We start from the raw sequence: 27,624 nt of genomic DNA on the forward strand, positions 1-27,624 counted from the left end.
GACTAATCCCCAGTGCGGGGCACACACTGGGCTCCTGCCAGTAACTGATCGAGTGGACTGGTAAAGGTCAGAAGGACAGAACTGGGGAGGTGGGTGACCGGGAACTTGAGGTGGGGTTAGGAGAGGATGCGAGGATCTGAGAGCAGGAGTTGGAACGCAGCCAGACTTCAGAGTCTCTCCCGTCCCCTTTTCCCACTCCAGGTTCGAGCTAAATTCTCGTAGGGAGAGTCTCGAGGGAGGTGAAGGTCGAGGCTAGGGGTTAAGGAAGCGGTCGGGGCTGCTGAGGAATCCGTCGGGCTCAGGGACCCAGCGGAATGCCCCGCCCCCTCTCCCGCGGGCGCGAGCGGGCGGCGCGGCCGGCAGAGCAGGGCTGAGCGCGACCCTCGGCGCCGCCGCTGCCCCCGCGCCCGCCCGCCGGCCCGCGCCCTCTGCGCCGCGGGGGGCGGCCCTCCTCTCCCCCCGGGCGGGGAGCCGCGGCAGCGCCGGAGCCCGGGGGGAGCGCGGCCCCGCCGGCGGCCAGGGCAGGGGGCGGCGAGCACGGCCCCGGGTAAGCGGCGGAGGGAGCGGGCTGGGCCCGGGGTCGGGGCTGGGTCGGGGTCCTCTGGGGCGGCGGGCGACCGGCGCGGGGACGGAGGAGGGGGCCGGCGGGGAAGCGGCGCGGGGCGGCCACGTGAGAGCTGCAGCTGGGGGCCGGGGGTGCCTGTGAGGTGCTGGAGGCGGAGAGCGAGCTGGGCGCCTGCGTCCCCCTGACTCCTACCTGGCAGGTCCTGGGGAGCCCAGCATCCTCCCGTGCCCTCCACCCTCCCCCACGCGAACGTGGTGGGGACAAACAGCTGGCGGACCGGTGACCTGGCCCTCGGGATCCGCAAAAGCCCTGGCCCTCCTTGGTCGGGGGCAAGGACCCAGGTGTCCGGGGGGAGGGAAGGGGTCAAGAACCAGGCTTTGGCCCCAGTGTGTGGCCCATCTCCTGCCCGCCGCTGTCTGCAGACTCACTGCAGAGCGCAGGCCTTGGGAAGGGAGCTCAGGGGCCTGGGCCCTGCTTCCTAGGACGGACCCTTCCATCCCCACCCAACCAGGCATGTGGCATTAGTAAATTTTTAGACCCAGGACCCTTGGCTGGGAAGAAGGAAGGGACGCTGGTCACCTCTGAGTTGGGGACAGGGCCACCCTTGGGCCTGATGAGTTCTAGGAGGCTGGCCCCTGCCAGCCTTGTACCCCCTTGTACCCTCTCCCTGCCTCCAGGGCTGTTCCCTGCCTTCGTTTCTGCTGCTCCCCAGAAAGGGCTGCTTTGTGGACAGGGAATGTAGTATCCAGCAGAATCTTCAGGTAAGGGACATCCTAGAATCCCCCAAGTTGCCACACCCAGAGACAAGCCAGACTCTGGCATCCCTTGCCCTTTTTTCCTCCCCTAGGACTGCCCCCTCCCCACCTGGTTGTTATGTAATTAACCCAGCTGAGTCTCTCTGCCAAGCTGGCAGTGTCCAGGGATGCTGGAGGGGCCTAGGGGATGTATGGAGAAGAGGAATTGGTACTTCTGCAGTTGTGGGGGGAACATAAGTGTACAGGCACCTGTTGGGGAAAGGACATGTATGGGATACATAGGACATCAGGGTCCTAGACTTAGCTGACAATTCAACTGGTTAAGAGTTCTTCACTTTTCTAAGTCTTTGGGTTTTTAATTTTGTTTTTCCTTCAATAAAACGAGAAGAATCTCACACAGACATATCACATGTATGTGAATCCATACAACAGTGGATAGTGACTACTCCCAGGATTGCTAGGAGGGCCCCATTGAGATTGTGGAAAACCTCAAATGAGTCAAAGGCCTCTGCATGTAACAGTAGTCAATGTTCCTTGGGCCCCTACTCTGTGTAAAGGCACTGGTCTTTACATGCATGACCTCACAACACCCTGTGAATTTCTTGCCCAAGGTGACATTTTATGGACAGCAGAGCAGCGACTCAAACCTCAGCACTTCTCACTCCAAATCCTGCCCTTAATTTACTATACTACATGCGCACACACCCCATAGATTGAGTCCTTTGACGCAGGACAGCTTGAGGACATCCAGCTATGTCTACAAAGGAAGAGTATGTACATACCCTGAAAAGCATGGCCCCATCGGAATCTAGAAAACCCACCTGTCCTAGACCTAGTAGTAATGGGGGTTGCCATTCCTAAGAGAAGAAAAGTTCTTTCTTTCTCCTGGCTATGAGACTTACTGGGGTTATCTCAGAAGTGGGAGTTGTTAACCCCATTTTAAATATGTGCAAAGCACAGCTTGGTTGGGCAGGTGATTTGCCCACTGATCCCACAACATAGAAACATCAAAGCTGGAGTTTATACCCAAGCTCTAAAATTCATGGAAACTGAACAAGCAAGAAGCTAATGGATCCCTCTCAAAGTATAGTTGCTTTGCAGCCCTTTTCTGGGCACCAGCTTTGTATCAAGTCCTGTGAACCCCAAAGAATGCCAGAGAATCAGACCCAGCCCTTGGCCTATAGGCAGTCACCACTTAGAATCACTACACTTGAAAGTGAGAAGTGCTGCAATATTGTAGAATGAAGTAGTTGCCATTCCCAAATGTGTGACTGGGCACACTCGGCCTCCTGCTGAAGTGGAGATAACAATCTCTCTCCCATAGGGAGATTACCCTGTGCTAACCATGTGCTCAGCGGTGCTGCTGTCCCGGAGCTAATGTGGTCATCTAGTGCATCCCCACCATTGTCAGCTAGACTTAGCTGACAATTCAGCTGGTTAAGAGTTCTTCACTTCTCTAAGTCTTTGGGTTTTTAATTTTGTTTTTGATTGGGGGTATTGGGAAATGTGGGAGTCATTTTTGGTCATCATGGTGACTGGAGACTGACTGCTAGCAGTTACTTCCATAGTTCCCTGGAAGTAACATGCTGCCGTGGGGGGCAGATCTGTACAAGAAAGAATTGTTTCCCCCATAAAATACCTGGAAGTCCTCCCCCAAGACATCCTTGCCTAGAAATAAGACCGAGAGACTCAGGAGATGCTGTCCTGTCCCAGGCTCAGTGGGAAAGCTGGCTTTTGAACCCAAGCCCAGTGCTCTTTCCACTCTGCTATGCAGCCTACCATGGTTGGGAAGTTGGACCTGGTGAAAAATCAGGTTGCAATGCAAGTCAAATGAAATGTACTGGTGGAATAGCAGGAAAAAATGGAGAAGAAAGGATAGAGAGGTTTTGGATAGGTGGAGGTAGGTTCTGGGAAAGGGAAGGCATTCTAAGTGGCAGTGAGAGCTTCCACCAAGTCCCAGAGGTGGAAAAGTATAGGACATATCCAGGTATAAGCCTGTGCACTAAGCCCACCTCTTGTCCCCTAGTCCAGGTGGAGTCCACAGAGGGCCCAGAGAGCAATCAGAGGCAGCAATGATTGGTCCTGACGGTGGCTGAGCCCCCAGCCCCTGGAATATGCAGCCCGGGAGAGCCCCAGGCAAGGACGCGGTGGCGGAGTGGGGCGGGAGGCATGGTCTCCACCTACCGGGTGGCCGTGCTTGGGGCGCGAGGTGTGGGCAAGAGTGCCATCGTGCGCCAGTTCTTGTACAACGAGTTCAGCGAGGTTTGCGTGCCCACCACCACCCGCCGCCTCTACCTGCCTGCTGTGGTCATGAACGGCCATGTGCACGACCTCCAGATCCTGGACTTCCCGCCCATCAGCGCCTTCCCTGTCAACACACTGCAGGTAGGCAGCTCTGAGGGCCATGGCTGGTGGGGTTGAGGAGGCTGGACTCCAAGCAGCTCAGGCTGTGCCCTGTTGCCAGGACTGTGCCACTGGATTTGAGAGCTCTGCACTGCACCTTGGGTCACCCTGCTTAGAGCTGCACCAAGAAGCCAGACATTTGTATGCTAGCTTATTCAACAAATATTTGATGACTGTTTAATGTGTGCCAGACCCTGCATTGGGCCCAGGGCAGAATGGCCAGGAAAATAATATGGAATTGGCTTTCAAAGAACTCAGAGTCTGTTGAGAGAAGACTAACACATGTATTATATGGTATGATAAATGCTATGATTGGAGAAGAGGAGTGAGCTAAGGCTGCCCTTGAGGAGGCATCTAATCCACTCAGGTGTGTGGGCATTACAGGAGGTGATGTCAACTAAATAGACAGGTAAGGAGCAGTGAGGAAAAGGGCGGAGAACGCTGCTTGCCTGTTACTTCTCTGGGCCTCAGACTCTGACTTAAATCTTCATTGTCTGTAAAAGGGACAACAGAACAGGCTGGGATCTGGAAAGAGAGTGTTCTAGAGACTCTGGAGACCCCAATCATTTCTTGCCCAAGGGCCTCTTCTCCTAGGTGATCCCTCCTTCCTCAAATCTCAGGATCAGCCTGCTGGGCACCCTCTCTGCAGTGTTTGGATTTAAGTGCCCCCAGTGCCCCTGGAGATTAAGGAGATTAAATGCACTTTCCCCTAACTTGCTAAGGTCCCACCCTCCTTCCTTCTATCTGTGGCTTGGGAGAAAGTAGGGTAGACAGAGAAGCTGGGCTCCAAGATATGTTTGCTCATAAAGGAAGCCTCTGACCAGAGTGTACAGAGATTTGCAGTTAAAGATAGGCACTGTGGTGGAGCCACAGAAGGAGGAGCAGGTGGAGCCTTGGGCAGTTATGACTGAGCAGATACAGCAATCTCAGGGCTGGGCTTGTGGTTCAGCAGTAGAGCACTTGCCTAGCATGTGCAAGGCCCTGGGTTCGATTCTCAGCACCACAGAAAAATAAATAAAATAAAGGTATTGTGTCCAACTACAACTTGAAAATAAATATGTAAAAAAAAAGAATGAGTACCTTATTTTAAAAAAAGGTACAGCAATCTCTCAGGCTGGGAAGCTAGTGCTTGTGGGGAGCTTAACATTGTCTCAGCAACCCTGTGCAGGAGGACCTTGGCCCAACCTGCCAGAGATGCTTATCTCTCCTATCCTAGGTGCCTGGGGTCAGCATCAAAGACAAAAGTCTGATCCACACAGCTGTCCAGAAGCAGTGTGGCTGAGCTGTCCCAGGGAGCAGATCCTGGGGTCAGGTCCTCTTATTCTCTATAAAGGAGGCTTGATCGTAGCCTGAGTGGATGCTCATATCTTGCTCCAGCCTGCCACTAAGCTTTGTTCCTTTATTCACATTTAATTATTTATTTTCAATGCAATTATAATTTTTGAATAATTTAAAACTATCTTTAATACTGTGGTCTAGAGAAATCTTGGTCTCATTTCTGCCCCCTTCATCCCATGGTTACACTCTGTAGCCATTCTCATTGGTTTGTTTTTTGTTTTTTGTTTTGGTACTGGGGATTGAACTCAGGGGTACTTGACCACTGAGCCACATCTCCAGCCCTTTTATGTATTATTTTATTAGGGACAGGGTCTCACTGAGTTGCTTAGTGCCTTGCTTTTTCTTCTTTTAAATATTTTTATTAGTTGGTGATGGACATTTATTTTATTTATTTATTTACATGTGGTGCTGAGAATCGAACCCAGTGCCTCGCATGTATTAGGCAAGCACTCCACCACTAAGCAACAACCCCAGCCCTAACACATCGCTTTTGCTGAGACTGGCTTTGAACTTGCAATCCTCCTGCCTCAGCCTCCCAAGCCCCTGGGATTATAGGCATGTACCACTGTGCTGGCTTGGTTTGGTTTTGTATGGCACTGGGGATCAAATCCATGGCCTGCCAGGGCCATACACTTGCTAAAGTGTTCTACCACTGTATTATATCCCAGCCCCTCGTTGGTTATTCATTCATACTTCAGTGATTTTTCTTTTTTTTTTTTTTTAGCTCAAATAAAAATGTATTCTTATTCCACTTCCTTTTTTACATAAAAACAAAAATCATAGAGAGTGCTCTTCCCCCGCCTCCTTGTGCTAAGAATGAACCAGGGCATTGCACATGCCAACCACTCTACCACTAAGCTACACCTCCAGCCCTATACTTCGTTTCTTTTGTTGTTGTTCCTGTTTTAATAAGAAACAGGGTGTTGCTAAATTGCCCAGGCTAGCCTTGAACTTGAAATCTTCCGGACTCAGTCTCCAGAGAGCAGGTTAGACTAAAGGTGTGTGACACCAAGTCTGGTCTGTTTTTTTAACTTAACATCATAACCTGGAGACATTCTCTGTCAATATCTAAAGGACTTCCTCATTCCTTTCTCATGACTATACGGTACTCCATTAAAAAGATGTTCCTCTGATCCCTTCTTGTTGGACAAGTGGGTGGTTTTTGATCTTGTGCTGTTTTGAGCAAAGCCACAATGAATAGCTTTGTGCATAAGTCATTTTATACATATACATGTACATTTTAGATAGATAGATAGATAGATAGATAGATGGGTTTGACTCCCAGAAATAGCATTGCTGGATCAAAGGACAAATATACCTAGAATTCAGAAGATATCTCCAGATTTCCCTCTATAAAATGTTGTATCTGAGAACCTGTTACTCTCAGAGTATATTGTCAGTTATATTTTTGACAGTCTGAGAGATGAAATATTCTCAGTGTAATCCTTATTTGCATCTCTGCTTATGAGTGAAGTTGAGTATTTTTTCGTGTGTTTTAAAGGCCTTTGTGTTTCTTTTTCTGAAAACTATTAATATCCTGTGCCCATTTTTCTATTGGATCATTTGGCCTTTTTCTTCATGGTTGACCTGGGACTCTAGTAGATTTTACTCCTGGAGCACAGGTAGGGGACTTTGGGCAGAGAAACACTAAGAAGGGACCCTAGAAGCCCCAGAGATCAGTATAAACTCAAGAATCCTGATGGCTATTATTTGAAAATTTTAAAAAAATACATTCTTCCCCATTGTCAAATGAGATCCAGCCCAGGAGAGTGGTATTTCTTAGGTCTAAGCTTAAATTGTTCCTTCCACTGACCCTTCTATCAGAGAAGGAAGCTGAGGTTTGAGGGCATATGCATCCTACCAAAGAAATACCCACAAATGCATGGTTGAGCCCCAGGTGGCTGAACCTCTCAGCTTCTATGTCCCTGGAACAAGACTCAGTTTCCATAGCTCCTTCTGTGTGTGTGTGTGTGTGTGTGTGTATGCATGCGCACACGTATGCACACATGTGCACACATGTGCACTCACACATGCATGCACCCTATGGATTAAACCCTGGGCCTTGACCATGCTAAGTATATGTTGTATCACTGAGCTATATGCTCAGCCCCTTTTTCTCTGTCTTAATACAGCTCTAAAATGGTCTTTGTGGGGAACAAATTAGAACCCCGCACAGAGCAAACTGGAAGGAAAGCTGTGCTTTCTTGATTCCTCCCTTCAATCAAGGGATAAAGGAATAACTCAGCCAATCAGAAGCTTTCTGCTTGTCCCTTTTAGGGCCCCCAGAGAGAAGTGAGTGGGAGGCAGCTTGGAGGTCCCCTGGAGGAGGGAGCATGTTGGGGGAAAGGTGGGGCTGTCACCCTGGAAGGCTGGCAGCTGCTCCCTATCCCTGGAAGAGAGCTTGCAGAGAGTAGGAGCCTCTCCTCCCTCTCTCTTCCCACCAGTTTCCACTCCTTGTGTGGGATAGAGAAAACCTCATACACATGCAGGTCTCTGGCTCCCAAGGGTCACTGTGTCTCACAGAATGCATTCTTCCCTGGTCTGAGAGGAAGCCAGTTCATGGTTTCCTACAGTTTTGGATTTTTTTCTCAGCATCCTCTCCCTGCACCAAAAATTAAAACCTCAGCACAAAGAATAGATGCCACATCATCTCCCTGGGGAGATCCACTGCAGCATCCTCCAAACCTTTCAGCTGGAACTGCTGTTTTGAAGTCAGACTTCCCTCTCCACCTCTGCCACAAAAATCTTTTTCCTCATAGTCCTTTCTCAAGGTGGTGAGCCAGCTGTAGTTCTCCCTTGTTCCCAATCTTTGCCCCAACTTAATTCAGATTAGCATAGGGGACATGCCTCCACCAGCTTCTAGTCTTTTTTCCTTTCCTTTCTCCTTCTCCTCCTCCTTCATGCTGGGGACATACTTTACCATTGAACCACATCTCGGCCCCCTCCTAATCATTTGCATGGGACCTCAAAGGAGAAGAACCTGATTCCCATTGCCCCTGAAGGCCTCTACACCCCCCCCAACGACAGGGATCCCCTTCTTTCAGTACACTGGCTTTGTGAAACTTCTCTTGCAGTTGCATCTGTTGGCAGGTTAATTAGCTAATTAATCTCATGATGAATCTTCTCTTTAGCACATTCAGTCTTTCCAGGGGCCTATTCATCTTGAGCTGCAGCTCTCCCTGAGAAGTTGCCACAGACATTCAGGAAGGTCCATCTCTGGGTCCTGCTCTAGGATGGAATCCCCACCCTACCCGCCTTATGTATCCAGTCTCAATTTTTTTCTCCTCAGGTTTTCTACTTGTCAACCCTTGGGGCAGAAAGGGGTATACAGAAGGGACCCATCAGGTAGCAATCTCAGGGCAGTGTTAGAGGCATTGATCTCCGCTCAGGCCAGGTGGGCTTCAGGACCATGGAGAGCTCACTAGGCTTTGTGGTGCCATTAAGGAGCATCAGCTAAAAGCCAACAGTGCTAGCTAGGCACTGAGCACAGGAAGGAGTGTGTCAAGTGAAGCCCTCTGGCCAAGCCCTCTTGGGAGCTTACAACAAATGTGGGAAATTGAAAATGGAACACGTTTCCCCAGGAGATAATCAAAGGGTTTTTAGAATACAGGAGATGAGGGGAATAGTTCCTGCTTGCTAGAAGGCTGGCAAATCAGGAAGGCTTCTTAGAGGAGGAGATACTTCACTGAGTATTGGGAGATAGGATTTCAGCATATAATAATGAGCTCAGGGCTGAGATCTTAGAGGCACTTAATAAATGTGCTTGTTGAACAAAGCACTGGATGAATAGATGAGGGGGCAAAATGTCACAAGGCAGATCTAACCTCCAGATGTACACAAGACCGAGCAGTGACCCTGGAAGTCAGTCAATGTGACCTGCTTTGTCCTGGCTTGGGGGCAGGGAAGCTGTAGCACTGAGCACCTCCATTCCCTCTGGGCCTGGCCTCCTTAGGGACAGATGGAAGGCTTCTGGTGCAGTGGCAGGTGAAAGCACTGTCAGTCTGCTGGGAGGAGGCTGGTCATGGCTGCTCTAACTCCTGCACTGGCTTGGGTGTTACAGGAGTGGGCAGATGCTTGCTGCAGAGGACTCCGGAGTGTCCATGCCTACATCCTGGTCTACGACATCTGCTGCTTTGACAGCTTTGAATACGTCAAGACCATCCGCCAGCAGATCCTGGAGACGCGGTAAGGGGCTATGATTCCATTTAATCCCACCCTATGAATGCTCCAGTGCTAACCTACCCCAGAGGAAAAGGAATAGTGGTGAAGTGTATGTGCCCTCTGGTTCTCACACACCCATTCAAATATGCACATACTCATATTTTTTTGTCCTTACTTCTGTTAAATCCAACACCCCTAACTGTGGGGTGTTAAGGATAGTGGAGTGGTTAAGAGCATAGTCTCCAGGAACAGGACTTCCAGGATCACTCAGCTGCATGACTATAGGCCAGTTAACATATAAGGCTCAGTTTCCTCATCTATAAAATGGAGATACAATAATATCTGGTAATTGGGGGGTTTTGTTTGTTGGATCAGTTGTGTTGATTAGAGAATATAACTCAACCCAAGGACTTAAGCTGTACCTGGAACAGAACATACTGTAGTGTAGAGTCCAGTGAAACTGAAGAGAGTTCTGAGATTCTTGCCTCACCCTTCAGGGTTATTGGTACCTCCGAGACACCCATCATCATCGTAGGCAACAAGCGGGACCTGCAGCGCGGTCGTGTGATCCCACGCTGGAACGTGTCGCACTTAGTGCGCAAGACCTGGAAGTGTGGCTACGTGGAATGCTCAGCCAAGTACAACTGGCACATTCTGCTGCTCTTCAGCGAGCTGCTCAAGAGCGTCGGCTGCGCCCGCTGCAAACACGTGCACGCTGCCCTGCGCTTCCAGGGCGCTCTGCGCCGGAACCGCTGTGCCATCATGTGATGCACAGGCGCCCTGCACAGCCACAGGCTGCAGACCCGCTGGCCCCAGAGGAGGGCAGGGTGGTTCTGGGGCTGCTTCCGGGACTGGGGCTGGAGGCGGGAGCCAGCAGAATAGAACTTTGAAGGTCCTGGCCTGAGGCACCCCACAAACGAGCACCTCCACACGTGCTCTGAGAGGCAGAGGGCAAGGGGGAGCTTCCGCTAACTACTCAGTACTCCCCTTCTCCCACGGTTGTCTTCCTGGGGCAGCCACCTTCAGTGCTGTAGTTAGTGCGGGGCCTGGCCTGGCCTGAAAGTGCACCACAGCCATTTGAGATTGGGGGTGAGTGTGTGAAATGGAGGGTGGGGTGAGGAGGTGCTACCTTGGCCAGGCCCCCACTTATCTTTTCCAGAGTGTGTCTGTCTTTGCCCAGTGTCTTCCTTTTCCGTGTCTGTCTGTCCAAGCGTCTGTTAGTCCTCACCTGTCTTATCCACCCTCCAATCCCCCTCCCCGCCCCCCAGCTCCACTCACAGGGCTCTCATTTCATCCATCCCTTTTTCAAAGATCCTGGCATCTTTGTGGTGCCAGGCCTTCTGACTGTCAGCACCACTGGCACAGGGCAGAGAGAGGCAGGTGGCCCAAGGATCCAGATCAAGGGGTCCAAGGGTTGAGGTCCCAGATCAGTCAGGGGGAGAAGGCTGAGCTCTCCCACTTTCAGGGAGACCTCCCTGCACAGCAGCCCCCAGAGACACAACAACCTACCTTCCAGCCTTAACTCGATGGTCCGTCCCTGCCGGGTGCCCCTCACCCTTTTCCTGACCCCAAAGCCAGATCACCTCCTGGGTTAAAACTTTTTGTTTTTTGGGCAGAGCATGGAGAGGGAATCCCCCAAAGGATAGATTCCTTTCCATGACGCCAAGTTCCAGTCCTCTATTACCTCCTGCACTGGGTGGTCTGCCAGATTGGGGGATGTCAAGTTCTGGGGGGCTGTTGGTGGTAGGCAGGATGGTGCCCAGGAGGGGGTCAGGTTATGCCTGTGACCATTATGTCTCCCTGACCCATCTCAATCTGACTACCCCAGACTCTGCCTGCCTCAGCTCTCAGATTACCTTTATTAATCTGGGCAGGATCAGAGCCAGGAAAAGAATTATGGGAACCCCTGTGCTTGGGGGAGATACGCCTGCATCTCCACCCATAGGTGGACACCCTCAGGATCTGACACCCCTTTGTCCCAACAGCAGTTGGCCCTATGCCCTAACTCACTCCGCCCCCATTTTCTCCGGCTGCCTGGCCGGGTTTCTACCTCTCGTCACCGGAGCTGATCACTGTCAGTTTTGTACCGATTTAGAAATAACAATAATAAGATTATAGAGATGGCTTGAAGGATTGCTGGGGGATTTGGAGGGAGGGAGAAGGGGTGCCATGTTCCCCACCCCCAGCCAAAGGAAGTTCTCCTTGAGGCTGAGCCCTCAGCCCTGGTCTGGTGGGAGGATATCAAGGTCCCTTGCTAAAAGAGGGGAACAAATAACAATCCAGCCTTAGGTAAGGCTGAAGCAAATAGACCAGGAAATCAAGTAGCCCAGAACAGTGATGGAGGCGAGTCTGGAGTAAGGGCTGTGGGTGGGGAATTTATTATGGACATTCAGTAAGGGAGGGAATCTGTGATTCTCTCCAGCTCCCCACACCCACTGATTCCCACTCCCTCCACTCACTGGAGGCAGCACAGCCCTAGAGCAACAGCCCTGACCTCGGGCTGTCCAGTATTCCTGGGTTCTAGTCTCACTGTGCTACTTGCTTTGGGCAAGTGACTTGCTCTCTCTGAGCCCCGCTCTAAAACAGAGGAGGTGGCTCCCCTTCCCCACACTTTTAGGAGTGGCTGGGAGGGTAAGGAAGAGGGCCTGCCTCCTTCTGTCTCCTGTGCCCCCACCTCCTGGCCCAGCAGGAGGTGGGGTTAAGGATGACAGCATCTCATCTGCCCTATTACCCCCAACTCTGAGGTTCCTGAGGTGAGGGTGGGGACCCAGGCCTCTGGCTGCCCCCGTGGGAGCCATTGGAATGTACCCTCTGTCCAACCCCTCTCACCGCCACCACTTCACTCCAGGTCTTGGATTTCAGGTCCCTCTGCACCCATTTTGAGTCTCTGTCCTCCCCCCATTCCCCCACCAGGGTTTCCCACCACAGGGTCTGGAAGTGTGTGTGATGCCCATTGAGCTGTTATTGGAAGTCAGATTAAAAATCAGGGAGTGTTTTCCCTTGTTTCTGTACCAAGGTGTCGACTGGCTTTTCCTCATGGAGGGAGGGAAGTGAAGGGTGCCTGCCTTCTGAGCTCTGTGTGGAAGAGGAGTGAGGGTAATGAGATAGCCCCCAGTCCCAGAGGCCAGGTCAACCAAGAGATCAAAGGATAAGAGTGGGAGACTTCTCCTTTTCACCCAACCCCAAACCCTCCAATTCATGGAAACCATCCAGGAGGGAAACGACTTTTCTGCTTGCCACTCTCTGGAAATTTTTCATAACAGGACTCAGCCCCAACTGCTTCTGCATCTGTTCCTTCCCATTCAGGGCTGAGATTCTGTGGTCTCTCAGTCTTGACTTCTTGGACATAAATGTGTTAGGAACACTCTGCACCAACCAGTTGACCCTTCAGAGCTTTGGAGTCCTTGGCAACAGTGGCCTGAAGAAGCCTTTGCATTGGCTGCCCTTGTCCCTGTCTGGAGCTGACAGCCTGCCACCTCCAGGAAAGAGAAGACTGTTGGGCAAGGTGGGCTGAACCTGAGAAGAGAAAGGCTCCCTCCACCTTGTCCCCACCTGTCGCATGGGATAATGCTTGAAGACACACCTTCCTAAACCTCCACAATGCTGAGGGACTCAAGAAGCTTGGGGCTCAAGGACAGACCCACATGTGTTGAATAACTTACAGTTGTGGAAACAGGTGGGTATGGCCAGAAGCCAGGAGTCAGGGAGCTTATTTGAGGGAGGACAATAAGATATAGGATCACCCCACTACCCCTGGCCTAATGCTGGAATAGAAATAGTATGTTGCCCGTTTGCTCATCTGAACAGTTTGAGTCTATGTTTATCATCTGGTCTGCCCCTGGCCAAGGCCCTGTTTGGAGGTGAGGGAATTTCCCTTCTCTTCTCGAATACTTGGGCATTCTTTTGCTTCTTTTCTCCCCAATCCTTAGGCTCCTCAGACCCAAGATTCTTCCTCTGGTAGGAGTGGGACTTGATTCAGCTGCCTTACTTGAGGCTGGGGGCTGCTTTGCTTGGGGGCGACTGGCTCTTTCTTCTCCTTGCCGGCTAAAGCTCCATCCATCTGAGATGCCTCCCCTTCCTGGCTGCCCAGTGCAGCTCTCAAGAGCTTGCCCTTGGGGGGCGCCCTGGCCAAACCCAGATGGAGGTAGGCCAGTGGCTTGGGGATTCGGGAAGGCAGTTTCTCAGGTCTGTGGTCTCTCCGGGGCCGGATTCTGGGCCTCAGCTTCAGCTTGTAGATGGATGGGATTCTCTGGGGCTTCCGGAGTGTTCTCTTGCCTTTGCCCAGGCATGCCTTGGCTTTGTCAGAACTGGGGGCCTCCAGGCTGGCAGACACAGTCGGGCCTGAGCAGTCCTGCCTTCTTGGAGGTGAGATCTCCCTCATCCTGGTGCCCATGGCACTTGGGTTTGCTCTTGCCCTTGGCTCACTCTCTCTGGCTCCCAGCTCCCCTTTTGGGTTTCCAGGGCCTGTGGTGACAGTTGGCTTAAGGGAGTTGCTAGAGGCTCCCTTCCAGGCTCCCAGATCCACTTTAAGAAGGAGGGGGGGTCCCTGAGCCAGTTCTTGGATGACTTTGTCATAAGGACCTCCAGGCTCAGGCCACTGCCCGCCCAGACTGGGGACATAGACTCCACTACGAGGGATAACTCGAGACCCTGTGCTCTGGGGATGGGCACCCCCCACCTCTAGTAGCTTCATGTTGGCCACAATGTCCTCTTCAAGGCAACAGTAGATGTCTTTCTCTTTGATTCTGCCCAAGGCCAGTGGTGTGTACCTCCCTTCCCACTCCTGTGGGCTCAGGCCCTGGGGTGCTCCCGTCCCTGGAGTGACCTGCTGGTCTCTCTGCCTCGCTTCTACAGAGCAGTCCCCATGTCTGGACCTAGCCAGGTCCCCAGTGACAACCCTTAATGGACTGGGGCCTCTCTCTGGTTCTGCCATGGGACCTCCACTTGCAGTGCCTGGAAAGCTGCTTCCTGGGGTGGAGGGGTGGGCAGGGGACCGCCGGATGGGGATCCTGGTGAGTCCTTTGACAGGGGATTGAGAATGAACAGATGCCGGCTCCCTGAGTTGGGGGGAAGCACCCTCAGCCTTACTCTGAAGTGGCAGCCTGAGGCCTGAGGGCTGGGCTGCGCCAGAGGGACAAGACAGGAGAGAAGGTCTTCTTAGTAATGTCCCTTTGGTAGTGGCCTCTTGGAGTCTCTTGGGGGGAGGGACCCTGGCATGGATTCCCTGGCTGGATTTCTCTTCATGAACCCAAGATGTGGGAGTCCTTCCCCTGGAGAGGTCACTGGGGTATTTGTCCTCTCTCTTCCCTAATGGAGTGCATTGTGGGTCTCGACTCCTATGGGTAGATGAGAATTGGGGGCTGGGTGGACTGCCTCCTGCTGATAGCTGCCTCCGAGATGGGATGAGTAGCCTCTCCTGGGACCTGAAAATGAAAATCACAGGCTGGAAGGGGAGATTTATCCAGGCAGGAGGGTCATTGAGTGCAGTCTCCGGGCTCTAGAAAGAATAGCCTCTCCCCGACTGGGACTACATGCTGACTAGACTTCATGCTGAGTGGGACAAATGTGCCTTCTCCCCCATGACTGTCCCAAAGTTCCCCTTATATCAGTCCCTGATGAAGTCTATTCTCCTGGTTCCCTGAATATCAAATAGGAGGAAACCTGTTCCAGGCTTGTGGTGACTTCAGATCCTTTGAGTGATGACCCAGACCAGAGAGGTCTGATAACCAGAGGACACCTGTCTTGAGGGTAGGTTTTAGTCTCAGCTCTACCATGAAGTGGCAGAAGGACCTTGGCTTTGTTCCCTTTCTGGGCCTCAGCACCCTTGTTTATGAAATGGGTGGGCATAGGAAGTACCTAAATGTTCCCAAAGTAATGGGAGCTATCTTGGTTCCAAATATCTGAGTTTTTTTGTTTTGTTTTGTTTTTGGTGTGGGGAAGGGGAAGGGTGTGGTGCTGTTCCCTTTATCTGAGGTGGGGCCGCCTCTGAGAATATGGACTCCAAAGAAGAAAGAGGCCCTTCTCCATCCCTCTCCTGTACCTTAAGAATGAAGCCATCTCTCTGAGGTCCCCTGCCCCCGCTCCCTGTTCATTGCAGGGTCTGGGGGAACCGGAAGTAGGAGGCCTCAACCTTCGGCCTGAAGAGGTGTATGTCTTCCAGTCGACCGGAGGCGGCTGTGGGCTCTGTGAGCGGCTGACGGTCATTGTGGGCTGGAGCTGCGAGGGTCCCTCCTGCACCCTCACTTCATGCTGCACCAGTGAGCCTGGGGGCTTCAGGAAGCTGCCCTGTTTGTGGGCTACCAACACAGTATCCCAGAGAAAGAGAGGAAGGAAGGGTTCAATGATGATGGGACTCACTGTTCCCCTCACCCAGCTGTGCTTTGCCCCCATCCCACTTTAAAGATAGTGGGGCCTACAGTAGCAGCACTAGTTTTTTTACAGGAAAAGTTTAGGGGACACAATCTGGTCAGAGGAGGGCCCAGCTGAGGGCCTTGTTTAAAGCTGTGTAATGTATTGCAGGTTTAAGACTTTTACGTAGATTCTATGCTTATCTGGGGAAGCCTGAGATGTTGAAGGAGATCATGAAGGACTAAAGACCATGCTTGGTGCCACCACTGTGCCTAAGCTCTGCCTAGGTGCACACTGACCAAATGCCAATTCTGCATGTGTTGCACCCCACCTTGTGGCTGTAGTGAGTACTGCACCACAACTGCCCAACGGTAGGGGCACACCTCCCATCTCTGCTGCTGGCCTCCTAACCCAGCGCTACACCTCTCCAACCCGCCAGCCCCACAGGGAGAAGACTCTTAGGTGACTCACAGAGGGATGTACACCGGCAGGGGTCATGTTTGTCCAGATAATGGCTAAGCGTGTCCCAGCCGCCCCCTACACGCACCATCACATGGTTCCGGAGGATCTGAGGGGGCAAGGGTGAGGTTAAGGGCAGGGTGGAGGGCATCTCCTCTTCCTGGACCCTCTCAAAGGCCTCTGAAACACACTCAGGGATATGCCCATTCGTGTACTGATCACATACAGGCACTCCCTTGCACACGTGTGGCTGGGAGCGGGCATATTTTGTAGTCTGGTCACCTCCATATGTTGTCAAGGGTGGTGGCAAAACTGGCCAACAGAAAGTTGTCCCCCAACTAGACAAGGGACCACATGGGCATCAGGTAGTCAGGCCCCAGCGCACTCCTTTCTCTTGCTTCCCTATAGAGGGGCTGGCTCCTGCCCTTGGTTGTGTCTGAAATGGGTCCCAACTGCTTCTGGCTTGCCTCTGTGATGTTTGTGACAGAACCTCTGAGAGTCCTGTCCCACTCCACACTGGGGCAAGTCACATAGTCTCTCCAGGCTTCAGTTTCCTCAGTTGAAAAGTGGGGCCACCACATGTTGCCCCTACCTATGTTACAAGGCTACTGCCCCAGGCTCTGGATGAGGGCTCAGGATTCTGGCTCTGCTCCCAGGTGTGGCCTGTACTCAAGGAAAGTGTTTGGCCATGTCCCTGGGCACAGACCACTTCTGGTGAGGTGCACCCAGGTATCAGGAGGTTTATTATCCAATGGGAGGCACATCTCAGCTTGTACTACCACTCACTTTGCAGAAATGTACAGCCAGCCATATAAGGGGGGACTCTGGGGTGCATGTGGCTGAGGCCATGCACTGAACACAGATTTGGGGTTCTTAGGCCCCTTGCTCTGACCAAAACCTGGGGTAGAGTAGAATGGAATGTAAAGTGAGGGTACCTTCCTCATACCCCACTTGTTCTTGAGGGTACTCTCTAGACTGGGCTACAATGGAGGTAATGGCAGGTCCTGATGGAAGGAGAGGATAGGCTTGCCAACTTTGCCAGGAATGTCCTGGAAATCTCCAAGTAGAAGGAAAGCCCCAAGGCTTGATGGCTTGGAGGGTATGGTGGCTTCCTGTCCTTGCCCTTAATCCTGGCCAACATCTGTGAAAAGAAACCCTATTCTGCTGAGGGTAGGGGCCCCTCCACCCCCAGACCAGACTTACCCGTATGAAGATGAGGGTGTTGGAGTCTCCTACTTGGTACTTCCCCTCAGACAGCTTGACCATGGAGAACTGCACTGGGCAGGTACAGTGGCTCACCAGGCTCTGCACCTGCAATCAGTGGACAGAAGGCTCAGTCCTCCCCTCTGCTGGGCACCCAAGTCCCCTCCCCCACTCTGGGTCAAATTAAATGGGATCCTCCCTGCTTCCAGAGCCACCCCTGAGTTTGCTGCTGAGGGTTGGGGTTGGGGGCTGAGAAGCAAGTAGAGGGTAGAGAAGACCAGGAGCAGCCATCTATGTCCAATGCCCTTGAGGGTCAGCTGATGGAGGTGGTGGTATAATGGCTAAGTAAGTGGACTGCAGAATCTGGTGAGCCTGTCAGAGTCCAGTCGCCACTGAATCATAGGACTTTAGTTAAGAAGTTTCCCTGAGCTCCCTTTCTTCCAATGGAAGAAATGGGGTTAATCACAGCAAGCGCACCCTATCCTATGAAGTGTCCCCTCTCTGCAGACTATTCCACATGCTGGCATGTGCTGGTCCATTAATACAGCAGTCATGGAAGGTAGGTGCTGTTGCGGTCCCTATGCTACAGGTGAGGGAACTGAGGCACAGAGATTAAATAATTTGCCCAAAGTCACATAGTAGTGAAGTGGTGGAACTTGGCCTTGAGCCAGAGTGTTGGAGAGGATGCCATCATCCCTGTTCACACCCATCCCACCGGGGGCTGAATGAGAGCCAAGCAGGGCCGGGCTGGTTAAAAAAAAAAAAAAAAAAAGTGATACGCGACACTTACAGCTATTGCAGCAGCGTGTGGTTAAGGTTGAGGCTCAGAGTGGAACGTGACTTAAAGCCACACAATTGGGATTAGAGCTCAAGCCGTGGGTGGCCCAAAGAGGGCTGGCTGGGATGGGGGAGAGGGGGTGTGGCGAAGGACCTGAGGGCGCGTGCTGGGCACCTCACCATCTGGTCCAGGTTGCGGAAGTGGCAGGGATGGCGCTTGGGAGGCGCAGGCGGCGGGGGGTCGGGTGGGGGCACGGCCAGCTCTTGCCGCAGCTCCTCGTCGATCTCCTCCTCCAAGTGCACCAGAGTGGGTGCCGCCACGCCGAAGCGCCAGGCACGACGGCCCAGTTCCAACAAGCACAGCACCACGTTCTTCACGTTCTTGCGCAGCACTAAGTCCTCAGTCTCGAACATCAGCACCTCTGGTGTGGGGCGGGGGAGAAGCGGCACAGGCTTTGTGAGTCCCCCACTGACCTCCTAGTGGGAACACTGGGGTCTTCCCCAGACCCAGGTAGCAAATTTGGAAAGAGGGCTCAGGTTTCAGGATCTTGGGGTGATTGACAGCCAGCAGGAGGGGTCTGGGCAGCTTGGTCAGCTGCTGGGTGCAGACAGGGCAGCCAGCCTCACAGTGGAAGCTGGGGCTGGGAAGATGTGGAGGAACACGTGGAGGAACAACAGAGGAAGCATGAACCTGGCTGTGGGCTGTAGAGAAGAGAAAGGGTTCCCTCAACCTTGCCCTTATCCGCACTCAGCTCTCAGGCTGAGTCCAGGAACAGGAAGCAGTTTGTCCTGCTTCCCACCAGGGTTTTTCACCTCCCCCATCCAGAGTGCGCCTAGACTCAACCCCCAGCCCAGGTCAAACCAGTCTGGGTCAAGCACAGGCTCTGCACATGCTGCCTTATAAGGCTGAGTCCTGACTCTCCCACCTACCAGCTGTGTGACTTGAGTCTCAGTTTTCTCTTCTACAAAGTGGAGATGTAGTCTATTTCATGGGATTGTTAGGATTGGATAAGCTAATAGTTGTTGGCATTTACAGATAATATCTAACACAGGGTAAGTGCTCCATAAAACGCCTGTTTATTTTATTTATTTAGTGGTGCTGGGATTGGACCAGGACATCGTGCCTGACAGGCAAGCAATCCACTTCTGAGTTAGACCCTCAGCCCAAACACCAGTTTTATTAACCTTCCAATCCTGCTCCTCAATGCCTTGCCACCAGCCAGGAGCCTAACCTTGACCCTTTTCCTGCCTGACTCCTACCATCTTTGGCCTGGAGGATGGCACAACATTCAGGCACATCCTATTCCTGAGTCTAAGTTCAATGAGATGACAGATCCTGACATGTTACTCCCCTGAATCCAGCAAGCCCCAGCATGCCTGCGTCCCTCCCTACCATTGTTTGTTGGGCTTCCTGCCTCCACTTCACCCTCCCCCACTCCATGCCCCAGCCTCTCACAATCATCCAAATGCAGCACCTTTTCTGTGCCTTTGTCACTGCTGTCCATCTGCCTAGAATTCTCTTTTCCCCAAACTTCTCATATCTCCTTAAGATTTAACCCAAATCGCCTTCCTCTGTGTAACCTTGCTGGGCTCCCACTTCTACATCACCAGGTCACTGATTTCTTTCCTGGTTCCCTGGCACATTCGCCTGGACTTGGAGCATCCATCACCTGGGCTGTAATTTTTGTATCTATGTGTCTTGCTAGATCATGAATTCCTTGGGTAATGGGTCTCATCCCCCTCACTTCTTGATGCCCAGCAAGGTGCTCAATACAGAATAGGTGCTTCATGTATGTTTGTTGTATGAATCATCAATATTTATTTGGGGAGGATTTGCTAAGCAATGAGGAGAGGGAGGTTGAAGAGAGGTGAGTCAAACCTGTAAGGAACAACCAGGCTCCTCACCCCCAGATCTAGCCTAGCCCTCACAGAGAGGATGAACACCCCACAAGATAAGGGTCTGAGATAGGGTAGTTACCTTGGATGCCCATCTCCTTGCGGCACCACTGGATGAAGTTGGAGACATTGTCCCTGGCCTGGAAGGTATGCGGCTGGGCGGCCCCATTGCAGGAAACCCCAGTCCGGGGCATGGGAATCCTTTGGGCTTGGACAGGTGCCTCAGCCAGGAAGGCCAGAGCAGCCTCAGTGATCTTGTTGGCATGCTGGCAGAGCACCAGGCCCGTCTCCAGAACTTGCAAGAAGTTGGCTGCGTCAATGTCCAGCCCGTAGAGATCCCGCAGCCACTCAGCCAGGTCTTCCTTCATGGCCTCCAGGTACTGCTCACTGGACTTGAAGGGCCGGATGCTGCGCACAGGAAGCCCTGGGGTCCCAGGCCTCCTCCTGTATCCCCCCTGCTGAGACATGGCTGGCACTGCAGCTGGGAGGAGGTGGGCACCTCTGCTGTCCCGCTGTTGCCTCTATACTCCTGCTACCTGCTAGGTCTTGGCCCAGACCTCCTGGATTCGGGGTAGGGGAGGTCCCCTTCCACTCTCGGAGAGCCTAGGACTTCCGGCTCTGCTGCTTGCTGCTGGCTTTAGCCTCTGGGCCGGGCCCTTGCTCCCCCACATTCCTTAGTCCCTGCCAGAACTTTCCCTACTTGGTGGCCTTTCAGCAACTTCACCCTCAGGCTGCCCAGCCCACTCAGAGTTCAGCACCTCCTGGGACGGGGGGAGGTGAGGACACTTCTCTCGCCCCCAGGGCTGGACAGATTAGTCTGGCTGCCTCCCACCTGCCACTACCACTAGCCAGGGAACCTGGCATGGCCGTCAGCCTCCCCGCTCTGCTTTCCTCTCCTCTCCTTGGAGACAGCATTTGCTACAAACACTCCTCCTTAACCCTTCGGGCAGGCACAGGCTGCCAGGCACAGCCGGCCCTGGAGAGCTGGTGGAGCTCGGCAGAGAGGCTCGGGATGGCTTTTCTCACCAGACTGATCCCAGTGCGGGCTTCTGGGGCGTGGGGGAGAGAAGCGGGGCTAGGGATGGGGCCCCTCGTAGCGAGTACTGGAGGAAGAGTGTGAAAGAGACACAGCAATAGAGTTCAAAGACAGAGGAGTTTTATTGAAATCTCTGTGCAAGAGGCATGACTCCCTAGCCTCTCAGTGCTTTAGTTTCCCAACTGTAAAATGGGAGTGGTAATGTCTAGTTCTCTGGGGTGTTGTAAGGAATAAAGGAATAATGTGTGAAAGTGTCAGACCATCAGAACACAGGTACCGTTTTGGGTGGGACTTCATGATTCTCTTCATGATTCTCCCAGCACCCCTGTCCGCACCGTGTTTCTCACCTTCTCTGGAGAACCTGCTCCATCCCTTGCTTTAACCATGTAATTCTTCTAGAACTTGCTGTCAATCACAGTGCCTCACTCCGATGGCCACAGCTATGCATTCTTCAACGAAGGTTTCTTGAGCACCTACCATGTGCCAGACACCATTGAAGGCCTGAGGATACAGCAAGAAACAAAAAAGATCAGGTATCTGTCATCATGGAGGCTACTTGCATTATGGATGACAGATAAATAAATCTAGGGTAAGTAAGATGGCAATAAACACCAGGGAGAAAAATAAGGCAGTAAAGGAGAGATGAAGGTATGGGGGGATTTTATAAAAGGTGGTCAGGGAGGGTCTTACTGAGAGCATGACAGTTAAGCAGATACCTGAGAGAAGTTGAGACTCACAACTATCTACAGGAACAATGCTTGGGCGGAGGGAACAGCCAATGCAAAATCTCCGAGGTAGGAGCTTGGATAGCATATTCTAAGAATAGCAAAGAGAAGAAGGATATGAGGCTGAGAAGAAATGGGGCCCCAGATCAGGCAGGGCCTTTGGGTAACTCCAGAGATTTTGGCTTTCTTTCTCTCTGTGTGAAATGAAAAATACTCTGGAGAGTTTTGAGTAAAGGAAGGACTTTCTATAGCAGGTTGCTGAGTGGAGAAGGACTGCAGGACCAGAGGTGGAGGCAGGCAAGAGTTCATCTACTGCCATCATGCAAGGAAGAACAATAGTGACTTGGACCAGGTGGGCCAAGAACTCACATTGCTTGCAGTACTGGGGATGGAACCCAAGGCCTCATGCATACTAGAGACTCTACCACTGAGCCACACCTCCAGACCTTTTTATTGATTTTTCTTATTTCAAGACAGAGTCTAAGTTGCCTAAGCTGGCCTTAAACTTGCAATCCTCCTGCCTCAGCCTCCTGAGTAGCTGGAGTAAAAGGCATGTACCACCATGCCCAGCCTTTATAACTCTTGAAGAATTCACAAGGTTGGTTCAAAACACTGTTTCTCAGCCTTGGCATTGTTGATACTTTAGGCTAGATAATTCTTTGTTGTGGGGGCTGTCCCATGCACTGTAGGATATATAGCAGTGTCCCTGGCCTCCAGGCATTAAATGCTAGTAGTATCCCCATTCCCCATAATGTGTGAAACAAAATGTCTGCAGATATTGTCAAATGTCCACTGGGGCAGGGAGGAATCCTTTCCTCACCTACCTGAGAGGTACTGATGTAGGAGGTGAGCATGAGACTCAAGTTAGTTCAAACAAAGCCCTTCCCTGGGCATTTCAATTTGGAGCTATAGGAGCAGGGTTTTTTCCCAATCAGACTTTATGGATATAGATCTGAATCCATATTCCCAGGACACAGAGAAAGTCCTTCTGCAATAGGCAAGAATGAAGCTGTTACACAAAGAGCACACAGATGGAGGGAGAGAGAACCTGAGGATAATGAAGCCCTTCATCCTGCTGTTTTCAGGCCAACCATTATTTAGTGGCAGGCTAAGTTGCTATGATAAAAATCAACCTAGGCGGGGGATATAGCTCAGTTGGTAGAGTGCTTGCTTCGCATGTACAAGGCCCTGGGTTCAATCCCCAGCACCAAAAAACAACAACAATAAAAACTTCAAACCACCCAAACAGTGGCTCATACGGAATAAAAGATTATTCCTCCCCCTCAGAGGTAGGCAAGTGGTGCTTCCTGTGAGCTTGAACAGACACCCAGGTTCTTTCTATCTTGTCACTCTCTTTGGCTATTGTTGTTATCTAACCAATCAGTTCTGACTTCCCAGGACTTTGAATCCCCCCATGTTAAGGAAGAGAGAACAGAGACATGGGACAGAGAGCTTCCTTATAAGAACACAATGTGAGGTTAGGAATGGAGCTCAGTGGGAGAGCACTTCTTGCCTAGCACATATAAGGTGCTGGGTTTGATCCTCAATACAGCAATAAAAATAATAACAATAATGCAGAAGTTACACACTCCCTTCCGTTCTTACACTTTTGATCACAATTTAAGCATCGCGCCATACTGAGTTGCAAGGCAGGCTGAAACTGCAGCTGGTGATCACATGTCCTTTTACTAAAGGAAACAATGGAGACAAGGGATCACTTACACTCCTCGCCATACTAGAGTCTCAAAGCAAAGCCTTTCTCTGACTTTAATTCAGTTTGTGTAAATGGCCACAGAGCAAATATTTTAAGCTTTTGAGAGTCACATACTGTCTGTGTCACATATTATTCTTTGTTTTTCTTTTCTTTCTTAAACCCTTTAAAAATAATATGAACCATTCTGAGCTCAAGAGTCAGACAGAAATAGGCTAGGTGTGGATTTCGACTCTAGCTTGCCAACACTTAGATTACATGAATCAATAAATTCCTTTTTTAGTCTTCTTCAATTAAAAATGGTCTTTACTTTTTGATCATAGAACAGGATTTTTTTTCTTGGTACTGGGGCTTGAACCCAGGGTCCTACATATGCCAGGCAAGGGTTCTACCCCTTAGCTACACCCCTAGACTCAGGAATTTAAATATATGTGTTAGATGGAAGAGAACTGTAATAAGCATCCAGTTAATTCTGAAGGGGAGTTGGGTGGAAATGCATGCCATTGGAAGATTTAATGACATACATAAAATTTGAGCTGGGATTTTTGTAAGGAATGAGAAAAATCTGTGCTCCCACTTTTACTAGGTCAGAGAACATCTTAAGTAGTCAGAAGACACAGATGGAGCGGTGACAGAGAAAGGGTACACCCACCCTTTTATCTTTAAGCTAGTTTGAGTTGGTCTGCTGTCAGTTACAGGCAAATGAATTTGGAAGAAAAAAATACAGTGAACAAGGTGGAGTTCTCCCCCTCCTGCCTATAATCGATAAAGGGCGTGCGTTATATGGCAGAGATTCTGAACCTGGAAGCATGTTTGGGGAGTTTCCCACCCAGAAGGATCCTGGAAGTTCAACAGGTCCCACCCCAGATGTGACTTTGGTTCAACCAATCAAACCCACCCACCTGGGCCAAGAGAGGGAGCCAGTGGCACCCAGTAGAGCAAAAAATCCATTCTGGGAGCAGCCATGGTGACATACACACCTGGTTCCCAGAACTGTAGGGGCAGCAGTCAGGGATTCAACCCTTCATGATCCATGTTCTTTGGCGGAATTTTAGGTATGGTTCTGGACTCCCAGATTGCCTTTGTCCTGCCTGTGTGGAAAGCCCAGTTCTATCTTCTTGGTGATTCTGTGGGTCTAGTCAATATCCTTTCAGAAATTTCCTTTTCTTCATTTAGCCAAGATTGTTTGCTGACAACGACAGACCCCTGACGATGTGCACATATCCTTCAGGGCTCATGAGGCTGGACTTGATCCCTGATCCCTGATCCCTTTGCTGATCCTCTACCCAGAGGCCCCAGGCCTTCCCCCTTTCACCTTTTGCAGCTCTGTGCCATCCAGGACCAGCTGAAAGGTGACTTCACTGTTGCTCCATCACAGGAACAAAGGCAAATGGCTGCACTGAAATCAGCAGGCTTTCTCACCATCTGAACAGGAGTGTGTAGGTGTTGCCTTGGGCCAGTTCATGGAGAGATGGTGTGGGAGTGACTTTCAGTTTGCAGCTAGTAGCTACGAGCAGCTCAGAGTGCTAGGAAAACCTAAGCTCATACAGGCCTGACAGGAACACCTGCAGGATGGGGCACTCTGCTCTAGGGAACCATCTGAGCGAAACCACATCCTCAGTGATTGAGGTCAGCATTGCCAGGGAACCAAGAGACGAAGTCCTGAGGCATGATTCCCCCAACTCATAAGGCCCCCTTTGCATAGGGACAATGGTCCTTCCAGACTACTTTCCATTGCTAGCAATATTGAGAACTTCCTGTTACATTGACCATAAGATGATTGGTTTACAAATGTTAGGTCACCTGCTTGCTTATGTATGATTGGAGGATACGCCCTACATCAGTTGTAACCTCTTCCGCATTAAATGAGCTTGCAGGAGGTCCACTGGAGGTCTGTCACCTGCCTGCTCTCACCAGTTCTCGATGTCTGTGTCTTGACTCCACGTCCATACCCACCGTGACTGAGTATAGCCGAGGGACCCACAGCAACAATATGGTATCTAAGATCTGGTACAGCAGGCCTCCTGGAGGGTGAACATCCTCAGGAAAGAGAGGCTGGTAGTGGACCATCCAGTTCCTAGACTGTGGAGGCAATTACTGACCCCCAGATTTCAGTGTACCCTGGATCCAAGGAACTGCCCGGAATTGGGCAAGGAGGGATGAGACCAGTGGTTGGGTAGCAGAAAGGCAGGGAAAGAAGGAAGAAGGATAGTCTTCTGTCCCCACACTGTCCTATTTGCAGAAGATGTAGTGTTCATTTTCAGTGATTAGAGGGTTTTCTGTTTCCTAAGAGTTCTTAAGTCCTGGAGCCTGCCTGGCCCTTTTTTCCTTTGGGGCAAGGAAAGAAGTTTAAAAGGTCAGGACAATCCCATTTCTTTTTGGTACTGGTTGATTTAGGAATGGGTTTGTGTCTCAATTCTGGCTATTGAGACTCAATGAGAAGTCTGTGGGAGAGCTTCTGAAAACTCATGATCATGGTCATGGTCCACATGAGGTCATGATGCTTGTAGTTGCAGCAAGTCGTTCTACATCCAAAAGGAGATAAGGAAGGCAGAGGGGGAAAAATAGAATGTACAAGGCTGTTAATAACTTCATCCAGACATTGAGCCAATCCTAGAGCCCTCTGCCTTCAGATTAATTCAGTGAATGAATAAATTTTATGAAGTTTGAGTCATTACTACTTGGGCATTCTAATATTTGACCAGCTTAAATACAGCTTTGATGACATATGCTCAAAGTTCAAGAGCTCCCGTTCCCTTTTGTTATACAAATGTAAAATGTTGTTACAGATAATCCCCATACGGTGGCGCTTACATGCTACCTTACTGATACATTTTCTTTTATGCTCTCTATTGCTCAATTAAAATGAATACTGCATATCTGTTATACCTAGTAATTAGAAGTTAATAAGGTATTTATACTATTAATTTAAAAATTAAAGTTTAATATGAAAAAATGTAGCTTTACTTTTGGTAACTGACTTCATCTTGTTCTCTAGACATGATTTTATGAACCACAGAGAATAATTCTCCAACTTGCCAATAAGTATAGCTCATTCTCTTCCAATTTTATTTTGTTTAGTTTTTGTTTGGGGAATTGAACCCAGGGATGCTCTCCCACTGAGCTAAATCTCCAGCCCTTTATTTTTATTTATTTATGTATATATATTTTTTATTTTGAGACAGGGTCTTGCTAATTGCTTAGGGCCTCACTAAGATACTCTGCTGGCTCAGACTTGCAATCCTCCTGCCTCAGCCTCCTGAGTTCCTGAGTATTTTGTGCTACTGCACCCAAGGTATTTTGTTATTTTTTCCTCAAGTACTGGGGTTGAATCCAGGGTTGCTCTACCCACTTATTTTTTACAGTGAAACAGCCTTGCTACATTGCCTAAGCTCGCTTCAAAGTTGTGATCCTCCTGTCTTGGCCTCCCAACTAACTGAGATTCCAGGCATGCCCCAAAGTGCCCAGCTCTCTTCTGACTTTAAACTGTGTCTTATGGATAGACAACTAGTGAATTCTGAGTTTGCATTCATTATCAGTGGCCCTTTAGAGGGTCTCTCAATGGCTGTTCTTGCTGCTGCTGGAATTGCCTGCTGGCTCTACTGTTTTCCTGATGACTGTTAGGACAATCAATCTGCTTTTATTATCAATCTGTTTTTATTATAATTTGAGTTTTTACAAAAATCCCACAAAACTCAAAGTCTTGCTCCTAAGAGAGGGAATGTACACCCTAAGAGAGGGAATGTACACCCTAAGGTAGCAAAGGACTGCTGGACAGATCAGGGTTGGGGGGGTGGGCAGAATGATATGGATACTGGGCCTGGGGGGACTCTTGTTGTGGTGTTTTGGTAGGATGCCCCCCTAAAAGTCACAGTATGGCCTCAGATGTACCTGCCAGGGGCATGAGATCCTGGGGACTGACTCAGGATTGTTCATGGTGTCCATGTTCAGAAGTAGCCTCCAGTGATGGTCGCCTAGCCAAATTGTTCTGTGCAATGATTTTTTGCTGAAGGTCAGATAGCATGAATATTTATATGATAGAGCTAGGATTTAAACTCTGCTTATCAGGGACCAAAGACCCACTCTAGTCTCCTTTAACACCTTCCCCAGAGGAAAGGTGGGGGACCCCAGGACTTTGAGTGCCTCTGGAGGCTCTAGAAAAGGCAATTATTCCAGAGTGGAGCCCCAGCAGCAGATGAGGTTCTAACCCCACCCGCCTGTGATCCAACAGAGAGTGGAGACCAGAT

At 50.7% G+C, this 27,624-nt stretch overlaps 2 protein-coding genes across 2 annotated transcripts; one reads left to right on the forward strand and one right to left on the reverse strand.

Annotated features, from left to right (window-relative positions):
* The first annotated feature begins 456 nt into the window (after window positions 1-456).
* On the forward strand, window positions 457-12,233 carry Rasl10b (RAS like family 10 member B). The gene is made up of 4 exons (XM_027923810.2): window positions 457-547; window positions 3,347-3,705; window positions 9,122-9,246; window positions 9,720-12,233. Exons 2-4 carry the CDS (start codon window positions 3,490-3,492, stop codon window positions 9,988-9,990), a joined length of 612 nt encoding a protein of 203 aa, XP_027779611.1. The 5' UTR covers window positions 457-547; window positions 3,347-3,489; the 3' UTR covers window positions 9,991-12,233.
* A 923-nt stretch (window positions 12,234-13,156) lies between these two features.
* Gas2l2 (growth arrest specific 2 like 2) lies at window positions 13,157-20,372 on the reverse strand. The gene is made up of 6 exons (XM_027923802.3): window positions 19,988-20,372; window positions 18,190-18,431; window positions 17,233-17,340; window positions 16,042-16,138; window positions 15,263-15,518; window positions 13,157-14,645 (listed from the first exon to the last, which is right to left on the reverse strand). The coding sequence occupies exons 1-6, from the start codon at window positions 20,370-20,372 to the stop codon at window positions 13,157-13,159; spliced, it is 2,577 nt and encodes an 858-aa protein (XP_027779603.2).
* Between the last annotated feature and the right edge of the window lie 7,252 nt (window positions 20,373-27,624).

This window comes from Marmota flaviventris, chromosome 17 (genome assembly GCF_047511675.1).
Source record: "Marmota flaviventris isolate mMarFla1 chromosome 17, mMarFla1.hap1, whole genome shotgun sequence".
Lineage (NCBI taxonomy): Eukaryota > Metazoa > Chordata > Mammalia > Rodentia > Sciuridae > Marmota > Marmota flaviventris.

Excerpts from the sequence above, each read along its gene's own strand:
- Rasl10b (XM_027923810.2), top strand. The coding sequence starts at position 3,490 with ATGGTCTCCACCTACCGGGTGGCCGTGCTTGGGGCGCGAGGTGTGGGC. Across the intron at positions 3,706-9,121 it reads TCCCTGTCAACACACTGCAG|GAGTGGGCAGATGCTTGCTG; the intron begins GTAGGCAGCTCT and ends TGGGTGTTACAG. Across the intron at positions 9,247-9,719 it reads CAGCAGATCCTGGAGACGCG|GGTTATTGGTACCTCCGAGA; the intron begins GTAAGGGGCTAT and ends CTCACCCTTCAG.
- Gas2l2 (XM_027923802.3), bottom strand. The coding sequence starts at position 20,372 with ATGTCTCAGCAGGGGGGATACAGGAGGAGGCCTGGGACCCCAGGGCTT. Across the intron at positions 18,432-19,987 it reads CAAGGAGATGGGCATCCAAG|AGGTGCTGATGTTCGAGACT; the intron begins GTAACTACCCTA and ends GCCCCACACCAG. Across the intron at positions 16,139-17,232 it reads ACACCCTCATCTTCATACGG|ATCCTCCGGAACCATGTGAT; the intron begins GTAAGTCTGGTC and ends TTGCCCCCTCAG.